This window comes from Eucalyptus grandis, chromosome 8 (genome assembly GCF_016545825.1).
Source record: "Eucalyptus grandis isolate ANBG69807.140 chromosome 8, ASM1654582v1, whole genome shotgun sequence".
In the NCBI taxonomy this organism is placed as follows: Eukaryota; Viridiplantae; Streptophyta; class Magnoliopsida; order Myrtales; family Myrtaceae; genus Eucalyptus; species Eucalyptus grandis.
Genome location: NC_052619.1, coordinates 72,368,792 through 72,387,680, shown reverse-complemented (window position 1 = coordinate 72,387,680; position 18,889 = coordinate 72,368,792). Strand labels below are relative to the sequence as shown.

Here is an 18,889-nt window from a genome sequence, read left to right as displayed (position 1 = left end):
TTCTTTTTCTTTTTTTAATACTAGTATTATTATTTTTTTTTTTCTCTTTTTTTCTCTTTTTCTTGTTCTTCCTCCTTTTTTTTTTGTGGCCAATCGCTGGCCACTCGTGGTTGGCCACAGGCCGGGCGAGGTTTGGCTACCTCGCAGGACGCTTGCCTGGCCACCACGAGGTCAATGATGGCAGCTGGTGATCTATTAGGCGAGGTATGGCAAGCTCGCTGAAGGATCGCTTGGCCACCACGAGGCTTAGCCTCACCTAGATCTGTGAGGCTAAGGCTTGCGATGGCTAGGCGAGCCTTCGATGAGCTCGCCAGACCTTGCCTAGTCGGTCGCTGGCCATTGTTGATGACGACGGCGGTGGTTTGTGACCAGTTGGGAGAAAGAAGAGAGAAGGAGGAAAAAAAAAAAGAGAGAAAAAGAAAAATAGGTTGCACTTGATTCTAGAATTATTCATGGAAATAAGAAGTAATATTTTTCTACTTTTTTATTCTATTTCAAATCTATTTAAAAAAAAATGAATTTTTGTTCTTAGGAATAAAAAATTTATCAAACGGATTTCTATTATTTTTTTTGTTCTAGGGAACGAAGAAATAGAATTAGACACTATTTGGAGTGTTACTAAATAGGTTGTAAAAGTTCATTAGTTATGTGCCAACTCCAATTTCTCTAAATTTAAATAAGAAGTCTCATATTCTTCTTTGAAATTTTTTTTAAATCTTGTGATGTCCAAAAAATTTTAAACCTAATGGGGCAATTATAATTTTGTTTGTGACCTCATTTCCAATGTATACAAATTTGGCTTGGCTTCATCTTTTTTTATATTAACTTGATCCATGTATGTGTTAACATTCATACCGTATGCTAGAGATTTTGATTATGAAATTGTATGCAGTTGCATTTGTGAAGTTGTTTCCATGTCAAATGAAATAAGTAAATCTAATATTGCCGTAATTGATCATAAATTATATTTTGATTCTTCTACCTTTTTTTTTTTGTGCAGAAATTTTGATTATTCTACTTGATTTAAAATCAAACATTTATGTTCCTCTAGTCCTTCAACTAAAACTTGCAATGGATGTTCAAGTTTGCAAGTCATCATTCTCCTCAAGTTTTGAGGGTAACGTATTTGTCGATCTTTGATACATCTTGGTCTAGTCCCATTTCTTACATGACACTTAAATTCTTGTATTGACAAAAATAATGTCGGAGTGAATAAATTTTAGTGTCTTTGAACATGACGAACATTCAAAAAATGAACTTACAAAACTTAATGCTATTTAGTATTTTTATTTTGGTAAACAACAAAAACACTTCTTCTTACATTGTTTTCTCATTGGTTGCTTATGTGGCATTCTTTCTTACATGCAATAATAAGGGAAAATAACATTGTAAGTGCCATAACTTTCATACGGCATGTATGAGAGTACCACAACTTTTTTCAGTTGATTACTTAAGTGCTATAACATTATAAAATCATTTATATAGTGTTGTGCCATGTTGGATTTTTGACATTCGGTCGAACAATTTTAAAAAGTTATGCCATTCAAGTAAAAATAAAATAAAATAAAAGTCATTGGACTCAATTGATAAAAAAAAAAAAAAAAGTTATGATATTTAAGTAAGTACCGTACGAAAGTTATGATACTTATAGTATAATAATAGAGTATCAAGATTAGATTCCTAGCTCTGTCACATTTCTGATTTGGATCTACCTTTTGATTAGTCTATGAAATTGACCTTCAAAAGAGCTCCGATGAAGACTTGTTAGATATTTAAATAAGCACTTATTTACATACTCCTTTTTGTTGATCTCGTAACATGACGATAGTATTTTCTGATTATGTTATTCATTCATAAGCTCAAAAGCTTCTTACATGGAAATAATTGACTAGACGGTATTTGGAATAACATTATTTAAGATAATCAGATTTGTTTTAGCTGGCAAGCACGAAGTAAGTTGATACCTGGCCCCCCAAAAAAAAAAAAAAAAAAAGTTTTGACCTCGCGTTCCCACCCTATTACTTAGTGGATGGTTGGTCAACATGCGAGGAAATGAATTTATTACCTTTTGTCAATTGAGACTTGTTCAACTTTGTGGCAGCGATGGGCATCTAAGCAACTCAGTTGTTGAAGCGGTTATGAAGAGGCTCGAGACAAGACAAAAAATGTGACTGCAGAATTCGTCGGAATGGATGATCAAATAGCAGACATAAACAATTTATTAGACATCGACCGCCATGACTGGAAGATTATTGGCATTTATGGGATAAGTGGTATTGGTAAAACAACAATTGCCAAAATCATCTACAACAAATTACTTCCTCAATTTGGAAAATATTGCAGCTTTCTTGAAGCCATAGGGGTAACGGCAGAAGCCAATGGCTTAGTCAAGTTTCAACAACAACTTTTTTCCGACATCTACAATCCTAAAGGGGTTCGCAACATTGGTAACAGTGATCATTTGATCAATAATATTAGAGAAACAATTAGCAAAAATAAGGCACTAATTGTTTTGGATGACGTGAATAAGAGCAACCAAATCCAAGAGCTAATTGGAACACATTTGTTTCCTGGTACTAGGATACTCATTACCACTAAGGACAGAGGGGTTCTGACCAACAGAGTATTTCCGGTGATCAAGCCCTATGAAATGGAGGGGTTGAACTACAAAGACGCACTTCAACTTTTTTGTAAGCATGCCTTCAATAAAAACTCTCCTGCACCCGGTTACGGCACTCTTCCAAGAGATATTGTCCATCGTGTGGGTGGACTACCTCTAGCTCTTCAAGCAATTGGTTCAATGCTTTATGGTCAGCATGGGAAAGAAAAATGGGAAAAGCTGCTGACGGATCTAAGGAAAATGCCTAATGATGATGTCGCGAAAAAGCTACAACTTTCCTATGATACCTTGAGCCCAGCTCAACAGAAAATATTTCTTGATATTGCATGTTTTTTCATCGGTTCTAATAAGAGAGATCCAATCTACATGTGGGAAGATCTTGGGTTTCGACCAGACATTGCTATTGACGTCCTTCGCAATAGGTGCATGATAAAGGTTTTAGATAATGATACATTTTGGATGCATAATCAGTTTAGAGATCTTGGAAGGACAATCGCTAGTCAAGAGCAAAGTAGGCTGTGGGCTAAAGAGGACATCGTTCGCCAATTAGGGTCCAAAGAGGTAAAGTATGGCTAAATTTGAATTGAAAATTGCTTACCCTGTTCTTAATTGAGGAATGACGTTTCTGAATAGGGAGCCATTCTTCTGTCTCATTTTTTCTTCTCTTCGACGAAATAAATTTGTGGATATTGACAAATTCCTGCTTTTGCTCCTCAATGTCGTTAGCAGATTAACAAAAGCATTAAAGCACTCCATTTAGGGTCACGAAAACAACGTCGAATGACTGTCACTGCTCAGCAAATTGAACGGTTCCCAAATCTCCAGCTGCTGAGGTTGCGGAACATAACCTGTCGAGGCAACTTTGCAGGTTGTCTTTCCCAGTTGAGATGGATCCATTTGCGTTACAACTATGAATACTGCCAACGTCATCCGCAGTTTATGGCAACCAACTTGCATCTAAAAAATGTGGTTGTGATGTACATTGGTGGCAATGAGTGGACAGACAATGCCGTCAGGAGCCTAATCCAGGTGTGTTGTAATTCCTCTTGGTCTAATTTTCTCATTCAATGAAGGACAAAATTTAATGAATTTACAGTCCAATTTTCTCATTTAATAAGATGATCAAATGACATACGATAAGTTGGAAGCCTAAATCCAAATTTATTTCTTGTATAGACATCAAATTCTCTATCATGATATTTTATTGGCTTTTGTAGGGGGCAAGGAAATTAAAGAGTTTAGCTCTCCAAAATGCTCACTCGTTGAATAGGACACCAACCTTTTCCGAACAGTTAGTTTTAGAGAAGTTGACTATTTATGAATGCAGATGTTTGAAGGCAATTGATGGCTCTATTGGGAAATTGAGGCGGTTGACTAATTTGAGTGTCAAGTCTTGTAAGGCACTTGAAAATTTGCCTGAACAAATTGGCCAACTAAAGGATCTTGAGCACCTCTCTCTTAGGGAATGTAGCATGTTGAGGGAACTCCCTGACTCTATTTCAAAATTGGGGTCATTGAAGAATCTGGATGTATCATTCACGAGCATTACAAGATTACCGGGATCCATTAGTAGACTACGAAGCTTGTCATCTCTCGATGTATCACACACAAAAATAGTGAAATTGCCTAGGACAATGAGCAAGCTTAGTCAACTTTATACACTGGACCTAGATGTTTGTCGACAGATCCAAGAGTTGCCAGAGCTCCCCGAAAGATTGACCAGTCTAAAGCTTAGATCTGATTCATTGCAAACTATCCCTGACCTCTCAAATCTTACTAATCTAGTTGAAGTGCTCTTATCCGATGCCTCAGAACTTAAAGAAGAATCACACATAACTCAACCTCGTGACTTCCCGCGTTTTGGGAGGCTATCCCAACTGAGGAAGCTGGAGCTGTGCCTTTTAAATGTCCACGCAACGTCTACAAAGTGGGGTTCCCTTTTTGCACTGGAAGAACTTACTCTCCATGGACTAGACTTCCAAAGGCTGAAACAACTTCCGTCAAACTTGAGAGTTCTACTGCTTTTTAACATTCAGGTGGAAAAAGCAGAATTTGATGGGCTTCCTCAGTTGGAAACGTTGAATATCAAACGGTGTGAACTCGTCACAAGTATATCCATTACATCAAGTTTGGGAAAACTGAGAGAAACCAATGTGGATTCTTGCAACAAGCTAGTTGAAATTCAATTTCTTGGTGTCTTAGAATCAATGGAGAGCTTATTTATTGATCACTGCAAATCTTTGGAGAGGTTAGTTTGTCTGTCGGAGGAGCCAGGGTGCAATGAGCAACAAGCTCCCGAGTTGACTGATGGGAGGAGAGTGTCCCTTGTCTCAAGCTCCCTAAAGATGCTTCAAAAACTTTATCTGTCCAGGTGCCCAGAGCTACGGGAGATTCATTTTTTCCCAGTGTTGGAAGCATTGAGACAATTTTCTGTTCGTGAGTGCATTTCGTTAAAAAGGTTTGGCAATTTGTCAAACTTGAAGAATTTGAAGTCTTTAGATATTCAAGTGTGCAAGAACCTGGAGGCTGTTGAGGGCATCAACGAGTTAGAATTTTTGCATTCATTGCATATTGCTCGATGCAGATCAATGAAAATGATTTTTGATACATCAAGGTCAAAAATACCAAATTATTGCGGCATAATAGTAAGGGATTGTAGGAATTTTCCCAACACTCATTCACGTAATGTAAGCGATTGGAGGTCTTACAGAGAGAAGATTCTGTTTGAAGAAAAAAGATCGATAAATAGAGAACGGTTTTGTCATGACGAGTACCCCGGAGTTCTAATTTCTGATGTTAAAAAATTAGAGAGGTACGCCTTCTTTCAATTCATTGATCATCGTCGTATGTTTGGCTTTATTTGATTTCCATTTCAATTACTAAAAGACCTTCCCTTAATAGACTTATGGGCAGTTGGAGAAGTATATGTTCGGCGGCCAGGACCTCAATTATAAACATGAAAAAAAGAGAGAAAAGGATAGAGTCCGCAAAAGCAGAAGAGAGACCGCTCTCTGAAAAAGTTCTCAAAAAGGTTTTGTTTCAAGCAAGTCCCTGAAGAAGGCGAGCAATTTACCCTCAGCTCACGAGCAGCTCATATCTTTGTCGAGCCGTGCATGTCGAGTGCCGTTTTCCGTAACATGGCCAGCATTTTCGTTTCAAATTTTTCGGATTTGACCCAATTGCACGTGCCACCCGCGTGCAACTGGATTAAAATGAAATGGCTAACGTTGAAAAGACAAATGAAAGCTAGGTTCTTCGAGTCAGCACCAGCAGAGCCAAGGTTGTTTGCTTCACCCGACTGGAAATGGAGGTCGACGGTGGAGTGTGGAAGGAGGGCAATGGTGCGGACGACTTGGATCGAAGCTAACCCTGCGAGGCGATTACATGCATGTCCAACACTTGGGTATGACTTCTGATTTGTTAAATTTTTGGGTTTTCGCATTTGAAATTTGGTGTTAATTGAGGTTTAATTACCCAGTGTCTTAGAATCGATGGAGAGCTTATGCTTGTTGGCTGCAAATATATCCGGAGGTTGGTTTGTCTGTCGGAGCTACAAGCTCCCGAGTTGAGTTATGCTTGGGAGGAGAGTTCCCTTGTCTCGAACTCCCTAAAGGTGCTTCAAGTACCTGCTGTCGGGGTGCCTACAGCTACTGGAGATTCAACTTATTTCTACCTTAATATCATTGTAAAAATTTTATGTTGGTTGACACCAAGGAATGACCAACTCTTGAAATTGAAGAGTGGCAAGCTCAGTCGACGAGAACAAAGCTTGATCAAAACATAAGTCACCAGCGAATAAGGCAATCGATAAGTTGAAGTGGATCAATGAGGGCCTTCACCGGTCGATGAGATTCATTGACAGCCAACGATTGCATATTTTGCTTAGTGCTTAGCGTCTTCCAAGGTTCTTTTCCCTTTTGTTTTCTTTTTCAAATGTGCTTCTCTTCCCTTCTCTTTGCTTTTTGATGATAGATCTTTCACCAATCTCAATTTCCGTCATCAACAACCAGATTGTTCGTCAGGTTCAGCTCTGTTCCTATGCCCTGCATTTCCTTGTAAAGTTGGTAGCTGAGCACTACGACCGGGTGATCGCCGCTAATGCAAGCACGGCCCAGCTAAAATGTGCGATGCAGCATTTAAGGGTCATTCACACCCCAAGGACGAAATCGTGACCTCAATCAGAGGAGAAAATTCAGTGGATTTCATTACAGTGGCTCAAGCAGTCCACTCGTTCGACTCCCCAATTTCTCTCCCTCGTGACCCATCTGCTCTGAAAGCCGGGAGGCGTGTGTGATGCTTCAGTGATGTTGAAGTGAGCCTTACACATGATCCAGTCATGAAACGCTCCCACGACTCCACACTGTTATTCCGGGACCCCTAACATAAAGCACTTTCCCATTTGAGAGTGTGGAGTTGGGATGCGAAGGCAAGCATTGCCACTTGATATACCGAAGGAGCCTCTTTCAGAGAGTTTTTTAGGATGTCAAGGTCATGGTCCGCAGCTACTATAGCTAAGGAACAAGGTGTTGATTAGTTATCCAAGGCGTGGTGAGAGAGCTTAAGGAGGCATGGGTGGTCCTGATTTGGTCCAGTGCATTGTGTAAAAGGCTTTCATGCTTGCCGGCACAGTATAAGCTGTAAATTTCTGTGTCCTCTTTCGACTCCATTAGGATAGAACTGAACACGAAGGACAGTTCAAATGATCTTTCTAGTTGCCAATTTTACAAGCTCAGACATTGTGCTGAGCTGATAGGCAGATACTCTATCTCTGTCAAGCATGTCAGACTTGGCTTCTTTTCTCCTTCGATAGAGGTGGCAAAATGACTATGATTATTAGTTCAAAGAGTATCGAACGCACACATCCTGCCGGTTTCAAGGTCCAGGAGCGAAACAACCCCAGTTTTTTCGTCCATTTTGGTTCTTATCAGGTTTTATTCTTTCCATTTTCAGTAGATCAAATGTTAATTCGCTCATCTTTTCCATCCACAGCCAGGCAGGGGTATGCAAGTGCCCTGTTTATTCGACAAATTTGTTTGGATCTCAGTTTATTCCGTTCCAATTTGGTGTATGCATTTTTAATTACGTCAACGAGAGTTCATTTGCTGATATTGTTCAAGACCCGTTGGTTTACTACTCCACGAGACTTCTAGTTATAAAGAATATGAATTTTATTTTCCCCCTTGAAGGCTTTTTCAGCGCTGATCACATTGTGGGCCGATTAATCGGGGATTGTCCAGCACCAATTGTAATTTCACTGCCACCATTTTCACTCATCTTTATAGGGTGCATACAATTCCCTGCCATGAAGTCCAGATGCAGTAATGAAGCTCTGATTCACATCTAGACTATCACAAAACCATCAACATATTTAAATCATTAATAGAATCTTCATGACGGATGGTTTTTTATTTAAACCATTACTAAACTTCTCGGCTATGTTTTCATTCGCAACCATCTAAAACAGAGCAAATTCAGCTGGATCTAGCAAAGGATTATCACCCGGGATGATTGCTGATCGAATATGAATAAGGCAAACACAGGTACGACTTCAAGGACAGGAATTGACGAAACAAGCAGAAATTATAACTTTACGAGCTCTTCAGTTTGAGCGACCGCGAGCAGGGGCGAACAGAGTCTCCAGGGAGCAGCAGTGAAATCAGGAACCCGCGACGGAAACGGTGGTTGTCCATAGCCTGAGAATATTGGAAAAAGTGAATTGATCAGTGGACTCCGAGGGAGGTTTTTCGCGTGTTAAAGAGGAAGACATGGATTTATCCGAGAGGGAGCTTCGGAGGTGCTGCTTTATAACCATGTCGATCGTTCGTCGTTAATGAAAAGGAGCTTCAGAAGTGAGGATAAAACTGCTGGAAACACAAAAGAAACGAGAAATCAGTGCGGTGATTGAATCAAAAATCGAAAATAGAAAATCGGAGAATCCGGAAAACTCGGCTTCAGTTTCGTTGCCATAATCCCGTAAGGTAAAGCTTGTAATGACAAAATTTGAGCTCAGTGGAGCTCCATCTATGGCTGTTTTCTCCCTGTTTCAAGTCAGGCATTTCGCCGTACGCGCAAAATCGCACCCCCATCAGCACACATACGTAACTGTGCGTGCTCAGCGGAGGAGTGAATCGGGGGGAGCCGCTGGTTGAGCATGACGAGCGCGTGCGCCGAAGGAGGTCGGCCGTCGCTGTCGGCGGACGCGGAGGCTGAGGGAAGGAGGAAGGAGGAGAGGCAGTTGCGCATGACGTCCATTTCTGCCGATGCGCCGCCCTATCGCAGCGGAGCGTGAGGTCGCGGGATCCGTAAATGTGCCCATTGTTTTCTCCGCTGCAGGATCATAAGCGGAAGAACGAAACAAATTATCAAGGCCGGGCTTGTTGAGTCTTGAAGCGGGCTGAGCTTCTAAAGGTTTCCGCTCTTCTCAGTAAATATGGTCTTGTCTTTTTACTGTCCAGGGCTAAAGCTTTGGGCTGAATTGTTTGAACTTTTATAGCAAGGCCTGTAAGACAAGACACATTCGAGCTTAAATTCTGATCCCTGGTAATCATATTTGCAAACCAAATGTGAAGTGAAAGTTACTGAGACATATGTTGCGTAAGATAAATCTATGTGAGCCCAGCCTGATCATTATGGGCCCAAAGATAGGCTTGGATGTAAGGGTAGGATTTTGACCTAGACAGAGTTGGACCAAGTAGTACCCCGAAACTTCCAATTCGTTTTTTCTTGAAATAATAACACCAATAGTTCTTGAACTTTAGTTGATATATAATGTCGTTCTTGAATTTTAAATTTGTGCAAATGGCATGCTTCAACTTTGGTCCAATGTGCAATGATATTATTAGACTTTAAATTTGTTCAAGGTGGTCCCGAATCCAATTGTTTAATGCAGTTTATAAACTATTACTAAATGTTTAATGTGGTCCCTAGATTATAAGAAAATCTTAAAAAGTTCAAGAACCATGTTGAATATTAGATCAAATTTGGGGACCGCACCGGACAAATTAATAAATGACATTACACATTGGTCTACTAAATTTGATGTCTCACATAAATAGGGTGGACCCAATAACTTTTAAATGTAATAGATCAACACATATAAGTGGATGACATGTCTCATGTTGCCACATGTCTATCTACCACAATTATATGTGTGTTTATCCAAAACTGTTACAACTTATTTATAAGGATAGAAATGTGCCAATATACATTCTTTAACCATGTTTCTAAGAAGTTTGTAAAAGGATGAACTACCCATCTTATTATATTTGAGAACAGTGATCATATAATATTGTGTATTAGTTTTCGTGCATTAGACTAAATGTTTCCATTCAATTGGGAAAAGTACCAAAAAATGTTGTACACATATTACAGCAGTCCAAATTTAGTTATAAATCTTTAATTTAACCAATTTAGTTCTAAATGTATTTATACCAATTGAGTTTATTTGACTTATTTTAACTGAAAATCAGTGATGAAGACATTAGCCATTTTATGTGGCACAATCGATGCTCACGTTGATATTTTAAATAATAGTTTTTGAATTTTCTAATTTGGTTTTTTCTTTCTTTTCTGTTCCTTTTATTTTTTTGAAGACGACCTCCGCTTTCCCATCAATGCCGCTGCATCATATAGCGAAGATTTGTAGGTTTCTTCACTGCCTATCTTATTTTTATTAACATTCTCTCCTTCAAGACCGTTTCGAACCTACAAATTCAACAAAATCCACAAGACTGCTCTAAAAATAAAGATTAATGGAAGTGGACCGATAAGCATTTGGAGTTCTGACCTTCTGATACTTCATCAGAGGAGCAATTAGTTCCGACTCTGGTCCAGTCCTCTTCTTCCCTATAATTGCTGCTCAAAATGCTCTATATTATTGATTATACATTATTTACATTTTAGATGAATTTATAGGAGAAGATACATAATGTTCTTTGCTTAATTTTAGCAAAGAATCCCAAAATATATGCAACAAGAAAGGTAACAAAATAACAAAAAATAATATCAAAAATCAGATTTGTTTACATTCTTTTATACGGCCCCGCAAGATGGAGTTTCCATCGAAAACACCAATCTTGTGTCAAAGTTGATGAACTCGTTATTTTGATAATGGTTTAGTGAGAAAGTTGCGAGTTGATCATGTATTGAGCTATGGGAGACTTGAAGACGGTTTCTTTTGATGAGCTCTCCAACAAAATGGTAGTCAATGGCAATATATTTCATGCTAGAATGGAAGACCGGATTGGCACAAACATATATCACGCCAATATTGTCACAATGGATGACGAGGGGTTGTGTCGAATGAACTGCGGTCTCTTGAAGGAGATTTTGGACCCAAAGAAGTTTGGCCGACGTTGTGGCTACGGCCCTATATTCGGACTCAGTGGAGGAGTGCGCAACAAATTTTTGCTTCCGAGAACTCCAAGAAATGGGATTAGCGCGAATGTAGCTAAGAAATACGGAAGTAGAAGTACAGTCATCTGAGTTATCGGCCCAGTTGGCGTCGGAGTAAGCATGAAGTGTTGGTGTGGTATCACGGCGCAAATGTAAGCCATGAAAGATGGTACTCTTGTGATAGCGAAGTAGACGCTTGGCTGCCGTCCAATGTGTGTCGATGGGTTTGTGTGTGAACTGCGATAACTTATTGACTGTGTAGGCAATGTCGGGTCGGGTAATAATAAGGTATAGTAAGCTACCAATTAAACTTCAAAAATCAGTTGGATTTCTGAGTTCGGTGCCATCAATAATAGTCAAAGTAGTACCTGTTGCATGGGGGTGCTAACCTCTTTAGCAGCAATCATTTTATGGCGCTCAAGAAGGTCTTGAATATACTTGTATTGGGATAAAAGTACACCGTGTTGAGTAAGTATGACTTCAACTCCCAAAAAGTAGTGTAGAGACTCGAGATCTTTCGCAGAAAATTGGTGAGAGAATGAGGCAATGAATTGGTTCACAACTTTGGAGTCAATTCCAGTGATGATGAGACCATCAACATAGACCAGAAAACACATGTGAGTCCCATTTTTGGAGTAGATAAAAAGGGAATTGTCTGCTTTGAAGTTGACAAAAGAATGATCAAGGAGAAAGGCACTTAATTCATTGTACCATACGCGGGAGCTTGTTTAAGCCCATAAATTACTTTGCATAATTTATAGACGTGATTGGGTTTGGTAGGATCCTTGTAGCCAAGAGGTTGCATCATATAGACTTCATCGTCAAGGGTGCCTTGGAGAAAGGCATTATTTACATCCATTTGTCATAAATCCCAACCACACATGAGGGCTACAAGCTCCCAATTTGACTTATGGTGGGAGGAGAGTGTCCCTTGTCGCAAGCTCCTTGAAGATGCTTCAAATATTTCATCTGTCGACTTGCCTAGAGCCAAAAGAGATTCAATTTGTTTCAACATTGGAAGCTTTGAAAGAATTTAATGTTGTGGCTTTCATTTTGTTAAAAAGGTTAGGCGGTTTGTCAAACACGAAGAATTTGAAGTGTTTAGAAATAATATTTTGTAAGAAGTTGACTATTTCTGGGTGCATATCAATAGAAAGGATTACTGATGCATCAATCTCAAAAATACCAAAGGAGTGCCGGATAGATATAAGGGATTGTGAGTGGTTACTCAACATTGGCCCCCATAATTCAATCATCACTTGGGAGTGCTACAGAGAGTTGATTCTGAATGCACAAACAAAAGCGTCGGACTCTGCTATCGAAACAACTTTTTCCGAAATTGGGGATCATGTATTGGAACATGTAAACCTTTCTTTTATTCACAGATCATCTTGTTTCTTTTACTTTATTCTAGTGAAGAGAGAATAAAATGATTTTAAAATGTTCAACCGTGGAAAATCTCTCATTAAAAATTCCCATCTTACTAGGAATTTTATTCGCTATACTTGCATCAACTTCCAAAGTGAGGTCAATGTTCTCCATCACTCACCATCTGACCAAGAATCTATACTCTCCTTCCTATTTGTGCTTTTAATTCATTCTGTGCTTATCACAATCACTCAAATGACATGCAACCAGTTTTTACCCCTAAAAATTGATGATGAAACTCCATGACTTCTTTCCACTTGATAAATTCAATATAGTGCAATATATCGTGCAATCCAACAAAGTCATGGGATCTCAGAAAATTAAATAAGAAATAGATTCAACACACCTCAATTTGCGTAGCTCAGTTCAAAGAGCGATCTAAATTCATGGAAAGAGTGACAATGATACCACTACAAACTATGAGATTCTAACATAAAAAATAATCTCTATTACAACCTCCGAATCCACCCAATCCTCATCAGTGTTTCACTCAACCTCTAATGCTGCTTTTCTCAAACTAAAACTCACAGAGAGAACCTTAACAATTTCAAGAAGATACATTGTGTAATAATACCAAGATGTTTTGAAAATAGGGTTAAAACGCATCCTATGCATGTCCTCAGCTCCACTGGGTGCTTGGTTGAGTCATGATAGCTGGTCCAGGCTCCTGGCAATTAGGCTCGACCCAATATGGCTTGACTCACCGGTGCCTCTGCAATTGTCGGGGATTAACCCTCTGAACGCCCATGCACTTGTAGATGCCTATTTGCATCTCTTCACTTGAATCCAAGTGGACATTCTCGACAAATCTCCACATTGGCTCAAGTTTGCGGCCAAGTCACCATTCATTGCTTTACATTACTGCGCTCTCCCAACACCTTCCCCAGGCCGCTTAAGTTGCATCATTTTGCCTGTGCTATTCATCCTACATGCCATGTCATTGCCTATGCCACGACATTGCCATGTCATCATCATGACATATGCCATGTCATATAGTGTCAGACAAACTAGCTCTTCCGCTTCTTTTGCTGTCACTATTTTTGGCCTCAGTCATTGATGAAATCACTGTGTCTTGAGACAAAACCTTCCCACTCATGTCACAACCCACAAGAGTAACAATATAACAGCTTACAGATCGACCACTCTCTACCCTGCTTGACTTGGGTCTACTTACCCACTTACTACCACGCTAGGTCAATTGCTTTCCCTACCATCCAATCGAATACTGAAGAACCCATTCCATGTGTACACAAATTGACCGTATAAATTACCAACAACATGCGAAAGATCAAATCTAGTACTACACGTGCACAAGGCATATACCTCTAACAATCAACAGTACTAGCTTCTGAAATACGATATATCTGCTCCACCTCCATCACGATGCACAGTGACATCGTAAATGATGTCCTAAACTTGTGGCATGAGGGGTATTTCCAAAACTTACCAGCTACATGTTCTGCTGCTTCCGACTTGTCTCACGTAACTCATCTGAGTCATTCTAATTTTCCCATCTCTTCGCATCTCTATACACAACACCTCCTCTGCTTCTCCCAAATTTCCCAATCAGATTTCCTTATTTTCTTAACTTATTTCAAGTCTTGGGAAAGTCACAAAGGAGTAAATCAAAGCCTAACTGTTGCTCCGTTCCAATTTTGAGGGAACGAAGATATGCAAATTTGTGAATGCTGCTTGATTCTAATAGATTTATGTTCGATTGATGCTTTAGAAAGCATTCTTATGGTGATTAAGGGTGGGGAAAACCTCTTACGTTGATTCTGTCTGGGCACTTGCGTTTGGGTGTTCAAACGAAGGATTATTGTCGCATGATGCTTGGGGAATCTGTTTTCTTCTTTAAGACGTTTAATCCCCCTTAGATATGATAATTTCAAACCTCCCTCTCCTCAACAAGATGATGGTGACAAGGATGACGACAATGACAGGCATGACGGTAGGGACGATGGCGATGACGAGGACAATGAGGACGACAGCAGGGATGATGATGGCGGTAGGGATGATAAGCCTTCTTAAGCTGAAACTACCGCAAGCCAAACCATTTTCTATTATAACTAATATTGAGCTCAATTTATTTCTTTTTATCAGCATTTTCATTTTTTTATTTTTTATTATCACTTTGTCTTTGTACCCTTTCACGAATCAGAGCTCTTTTAGCTCTATGCAGCTCTGTTTGCGATTTGAGAACAAACTCCCAACTAATAAAACCACTGGGATTGCCTTAGTGAGCATCCCTCCCTCATGAGAAGTGGGAGATGGGGGGTTCATTTGCCCACCTTCTTGGGGTTGGGCGGAGACAAATAGTTTCAGATATAGCTTTCGACTTTCACGTGTTGTGTGTTGTAAAGAGCAGTACAAAAAGTTTGAGAGTGAGTTGAGAGTTAGAGTAAGACTGATAAAAAAAAAAATCCTAACTAATACATGAGAATTCCAGAACTTAAAAAGTAACAGCCATGAATCAACATATCAAAATCATAAGTTGTAAACCAATTTATGCTCCACCATCAACCACCTCTATCAATAAATTACGCTCAGCCATTGTCATCAGCCATTCGGTGACAAAAATTTTCATATTGGCAAACATTCTCTGAATATCAAAAACTACCAAAGCTAATATGAGCAATTGCAAGACAATACCAGATATTTGGTAATATGCATACCGGTGACTTTCACTCATTTTCCTCGCCATTGTTCATCATGAGAAGATCATCCAATACGGAGAACACAATAAACAACATAAAAAAGTAACAATGACACAATGGGTGGTCCTAGATCTATACACTTAGTAAATCAACTTCGGAGAAACGATTCATATCGACACGTTTTCAGATCTGACATTGTCATGATCTATTTCTCGGTCATGCCTTTGAGGCGTTTTGTCAAACATTATACGTGCAACAAAACGATTGACTCAAGCTATGGAACGGAACAAAAGCCATGTTTTCATCTAAAATCCCAAAAATCAGGGTTAAAAATCACAAAGCCAAAAGCCATCACAAGTCATCCAGTTACAGCTCAGATCTTAAGTGAATTACACCCGAACTACCTGAACGTGGCTCTTTTACACAACTCACCGTAACAGAGCAAGAAAGAGGGGAATGAGTTTACCTGGTTTATCGGCGGTATGGATACTGCAACAATAGCTCGAGACGAAGAATAAGAGACTTACGATCGTCCAGGAACGAAGTTAGAACCAGCGGAGAAGTTCGAACGGAAACTGGATTCGTCGTATCTTAGGGAAGCTGGATTTTCTGACGATGAGCGTACCAAAGGATGAAGGTTTTAGATGCGCTCGGCTATGAAGTTCAACGCCCGCGCAGAAGTATCGAGTGAGTGCGAAGCACTCTGGACACTACGATCAGAAATGCAGGAGAGAACAGAGGCGTGGCCAGCGAAGCTTGGAGACGGCGGAGGACGTCGATCGACGGCAGCTACGGCGATTGAATCGACGAAGAAAACATGCGAATGAGAGCAATCGATGAGAAAGATCTTTCAATGAACCCTCTGTAACTCTAAAAACTAATGCTCTGTTTTCCCCCATCCTGTTATGGCCGATCTCGCGGTGTTCAGTTATGGGATGCGACGATGAAAGCTGGTAGTCAGAGATGGTGATCAGTGGATTCTGGCGTTGATTGGTGCATGGTGAAGAAACTTTTTGGAGCTGGGCGGATCCAGAGAGAGCTAAGGTATCATGGCGATGGGCACTGATAGTTGTATTTGCGTGGGCTATTGTGCAGTAGAGATTTTGAGCAAATTAGAAATCTTCAATAATGGGTTTTGGGGCTTGAGCGTTGCGAAATGAATTGAGTTAAACTGATGGGTAAGGCGAAATGGACCAAGTCCAAAAGGTTATGTCATGTTCTTTTTGCATGGACCGAATTGGAGCCCTTCTTTTTGTTATTTCTCTCCTTTTGAAAAAAAAAAAAAGAAGAATTTTTGAATTGTCGACTAAAATTCAGATGTCAAAATAAGCTTGGCTTGACCTACATGTTGTAACTTTATTTCATTGGTTGTTATTTATGTCAGTGACTGTAATTTGTTTTGACTTACAATTGGTAATTTATATTTTCGATTTGTTATTTGTCTTTAGAGTTCATAACCCGAAATGTTAATACTTAGTAATTAACCCAGAGTATAGTACGATACCATAAATTGGCGTTTGTGATGATACCTATACTTGATAATTTTCCTTAATAATGATAAGTTTCCTATAAGCCCTCGCAAATGACATATTAATGATCACCCTTTAAAATATAGTAATTTTACCTAAAAATCTCGTGAGTTTGAATTTTCTAACGTTTATAACTTTTCATGAAATATAGTAAACAACATGAACTTCTTGTAATTTTTATTTTCTCTATTCCGAGTAAATTATGACAATGATATTCATTTACAGTTTCTAAATTTAAGGACTTTTTACATGTCATAATTTTCCTTCATCAACAGATAAATTAATTAAATTTAGGTTATCCATTTAGATGTTTACGCCGACAATCTTATAGTCAATAATTTTGATTAAACATTCATAAATTTTTTCTATTTTTCTAAAATAATTTGGCGATCGAAATTTATTCACTCTGAAGCCAAAGGCTTAGATTGAGTTTGACCTATTATGAGTGAGATATCTCACATCCTCTGTCAATTAGTGGAGGTCATTTGATGGTCGAAACTTATTCACTCTTAATACAACGGCTTAGACAAAGTTTAATGAGTTATATGTGATATCTCAAGACCCGATATCAATCAGGAGAGGTCTTATTGAGTAATTTATAAGCTAACACTCATTCTCAATACTTTGTGTAGTTACTTTGAGTATTCTTTTTATACTTGGCTTACATGTATCTGGTTGGCCCGGGTCATTACAGATTTTTAGAGGAGGATCGTTTCTAGTACATATATGGTTTGTGGCTAGACTAGGCCTGTATGCGATCAGAATAGGGACAAAAATGATCATAGGGTGAGAGGACTTGAACAAAATGTAGCTCCTAACAGGTTTCAATGCCACCCCAAATGGTCAATTACCTTATAAGATTACTTAGAGTATTCTTTTTGGTTTATTGGCCGATGTGAACCAGCTGAGCTTGGTGGTTACATCCTGCACTTTCCTATACGGAGGACTGTAGAATCCAATGAAAAACTACAGATTGGGCTTGTTTAATTGCACTTAAGTAGAAACATAGTATTTTATTGTTTTCCACCAAAATTAAAAATATTATCTGATTTTTTTAAAATTTAATGTGAAAGTATTTGATGATCTGCATATCAAAATTGAGTGTTGTGGAAGTCTCAGATGTTTCAAATTTAACAAAAAAGAACGCCAAAGTATACGAGCTCTAAGGTTCAAATTAAACAAAAATAAAAGGCGAAACTCAATCTAGACAGATAGTAGTATATCAATGAGAAGAGCTTTTTACAAGAGTCAACATTTTTTTCTTGTTAGAAAGGAGTAAAATCAAGTCCACATTTCCCCCCAAAAGAGACTTAAACCGTAAATGGGTATAAACTATATACTTATGATTACAAAGTACAGTAATAGTATAGATGAAACGGTGATCAGAAAATAGCACTATCAGTCTGAATGTTCCTTACTTTTCCTTTCCTAAATCTAGGGAAAGTTTAGAGTTTAATTATGGGGAGTGCAGTTATCAAAGCAGAAACTAAGACCCAAGGCAAAGACGACCCAAGGGCAGAGGAAGACCCAAGGCCGAGCACCACGACGAGGTGATCGCCACTGATGCAAGCGTGGCCTAGCTAAAATGTGTGATGCAGCATTTAGGGTCCGCTGCATTCACACCCTGAGGACGAAATCGTGAGCTTAATTGGAGGCGAAAATTCAGTAAATTTGATTACGGTGGCTCAAGCAGTGCACTGGTTTGACCTTTCCAATTTATACTCCCTCGTGACTCGTCTGCCCCGGAAGCTGGGAGGCGTGATTGCAGTGCGGTGCTACAATGATCTTGAAGTGAGCCCTACACATGATCCGATCATGAAAAACTTCCACGAAACTACACTGCCCTTTTGGGACCCAGCATAAAGTTCTTAATTGATTGTTAAAAGAAACTCCCTTTCCCATTTGAGAGTGTGGGGTTGGGATGCGAAGGCGAGCCATTGCCACTTGATATACCGAAGGAGCTCTCTTTCAGAGGGTTTTGAGGATGTCAAGGTCATGGTCTGCAGTTACTACAACTAAGGAACAAGGTTTTGATTTGTTATCTGAAGGCATGGTGAAAGAGCTTCAGGACGCATTGGGTGGTCTTGATTGGTCAGGTGCATCGTGTACGAGGCTTTCATGCTAGCCAACACAGTGAAGCTGTAAATTCTTGTGTCCCCTTTCGACTCTTTTAGAATAGAATTGAGCACATGGGCTGTTCAAATGATAAGCTAAGAACTTATGAAACCTGAGCTCAGACTTTGTGATGAGCCGATATGCAT

The 18,889-nt window shown here is 39.3% G+C and overlaps 2 protein-coding genes and 1 pseudogene across 4 annotated transcripts in view; all 3 read left to right on the top strand.

Moving 5' to 3' along the window:
* The window catches only part of LOC104417964 (TMV resistance protein N-like), a 91,935-nt gene that overhangs the window by 38,510 nt on the left and 34,536 nt on the right, over window positions 1-18,889 (top strand). The window lies entirely within an intron of this gene.
* LOC120286640 (disease resistance protein RPV1-like) lies at window positions 1,995-7,547 on the top strand. 3 transcript variants are annotated; one of them, XM_039298975.1, is made up of 6 exons: window positions 1,995-3,181; window positions 3,350-3,649; window positions 3,838-5,432; window positions 5,522-6,023; window positions 6,099-6,524; window positions 6,631-7,547. In XM_039298975.1, the coding sequence occupies exons 1-4, from the start codon at window positions 2,189-2,191 to the stop codon at window positions 5,673-5,675; spliced, it is 3,042 nt and encodes a 1,013-aa protein (XP_039154909.1). In that variant the 5' UTR covers window positions 1,995-2,188; the 3' UTR covers window positions 5,676-6,023; window positions 6,099-6,524; window positions 6,631-7,547. The 3 variants fall into 3 exon arrangements, with proteins under 3 accessions (XP_039154909.1, XP_039154910.1, XP_039154908.1); XM_039298976.1 differs by lacking the exon at window positions 6,099-6,524; XM_039298974.1 differs by having other exon boundaries at window positions 6,099-7,547.
* LOC104417965 lies at window positions 10,772-18,773 on the top strand (annotated as a pseudogene).

Coding starts and splice junctions, on each gene's coding strand:
- LOC120286640 (XM_039298976.1), top strand. CDS start 2,189: ATGGATGATCAAATAGCAGACATAAACAATTTATTAGACATCGACCGC. Junction 3,182..3,349: donor GCCAATTAGGGTCCAAAGAG/GTAAAGTATGGC, acceptor TGTCGTTAGCAG/ATTAACAAAAGCATTAAAGC. Junction 3,650..3,837: donor CCGTCAGGAGCCTAATCCAG/GTGTGTTGTAAT, acceptor TGGCTTTTGTAG/GGGGCAAGGAAATTAAAGAG.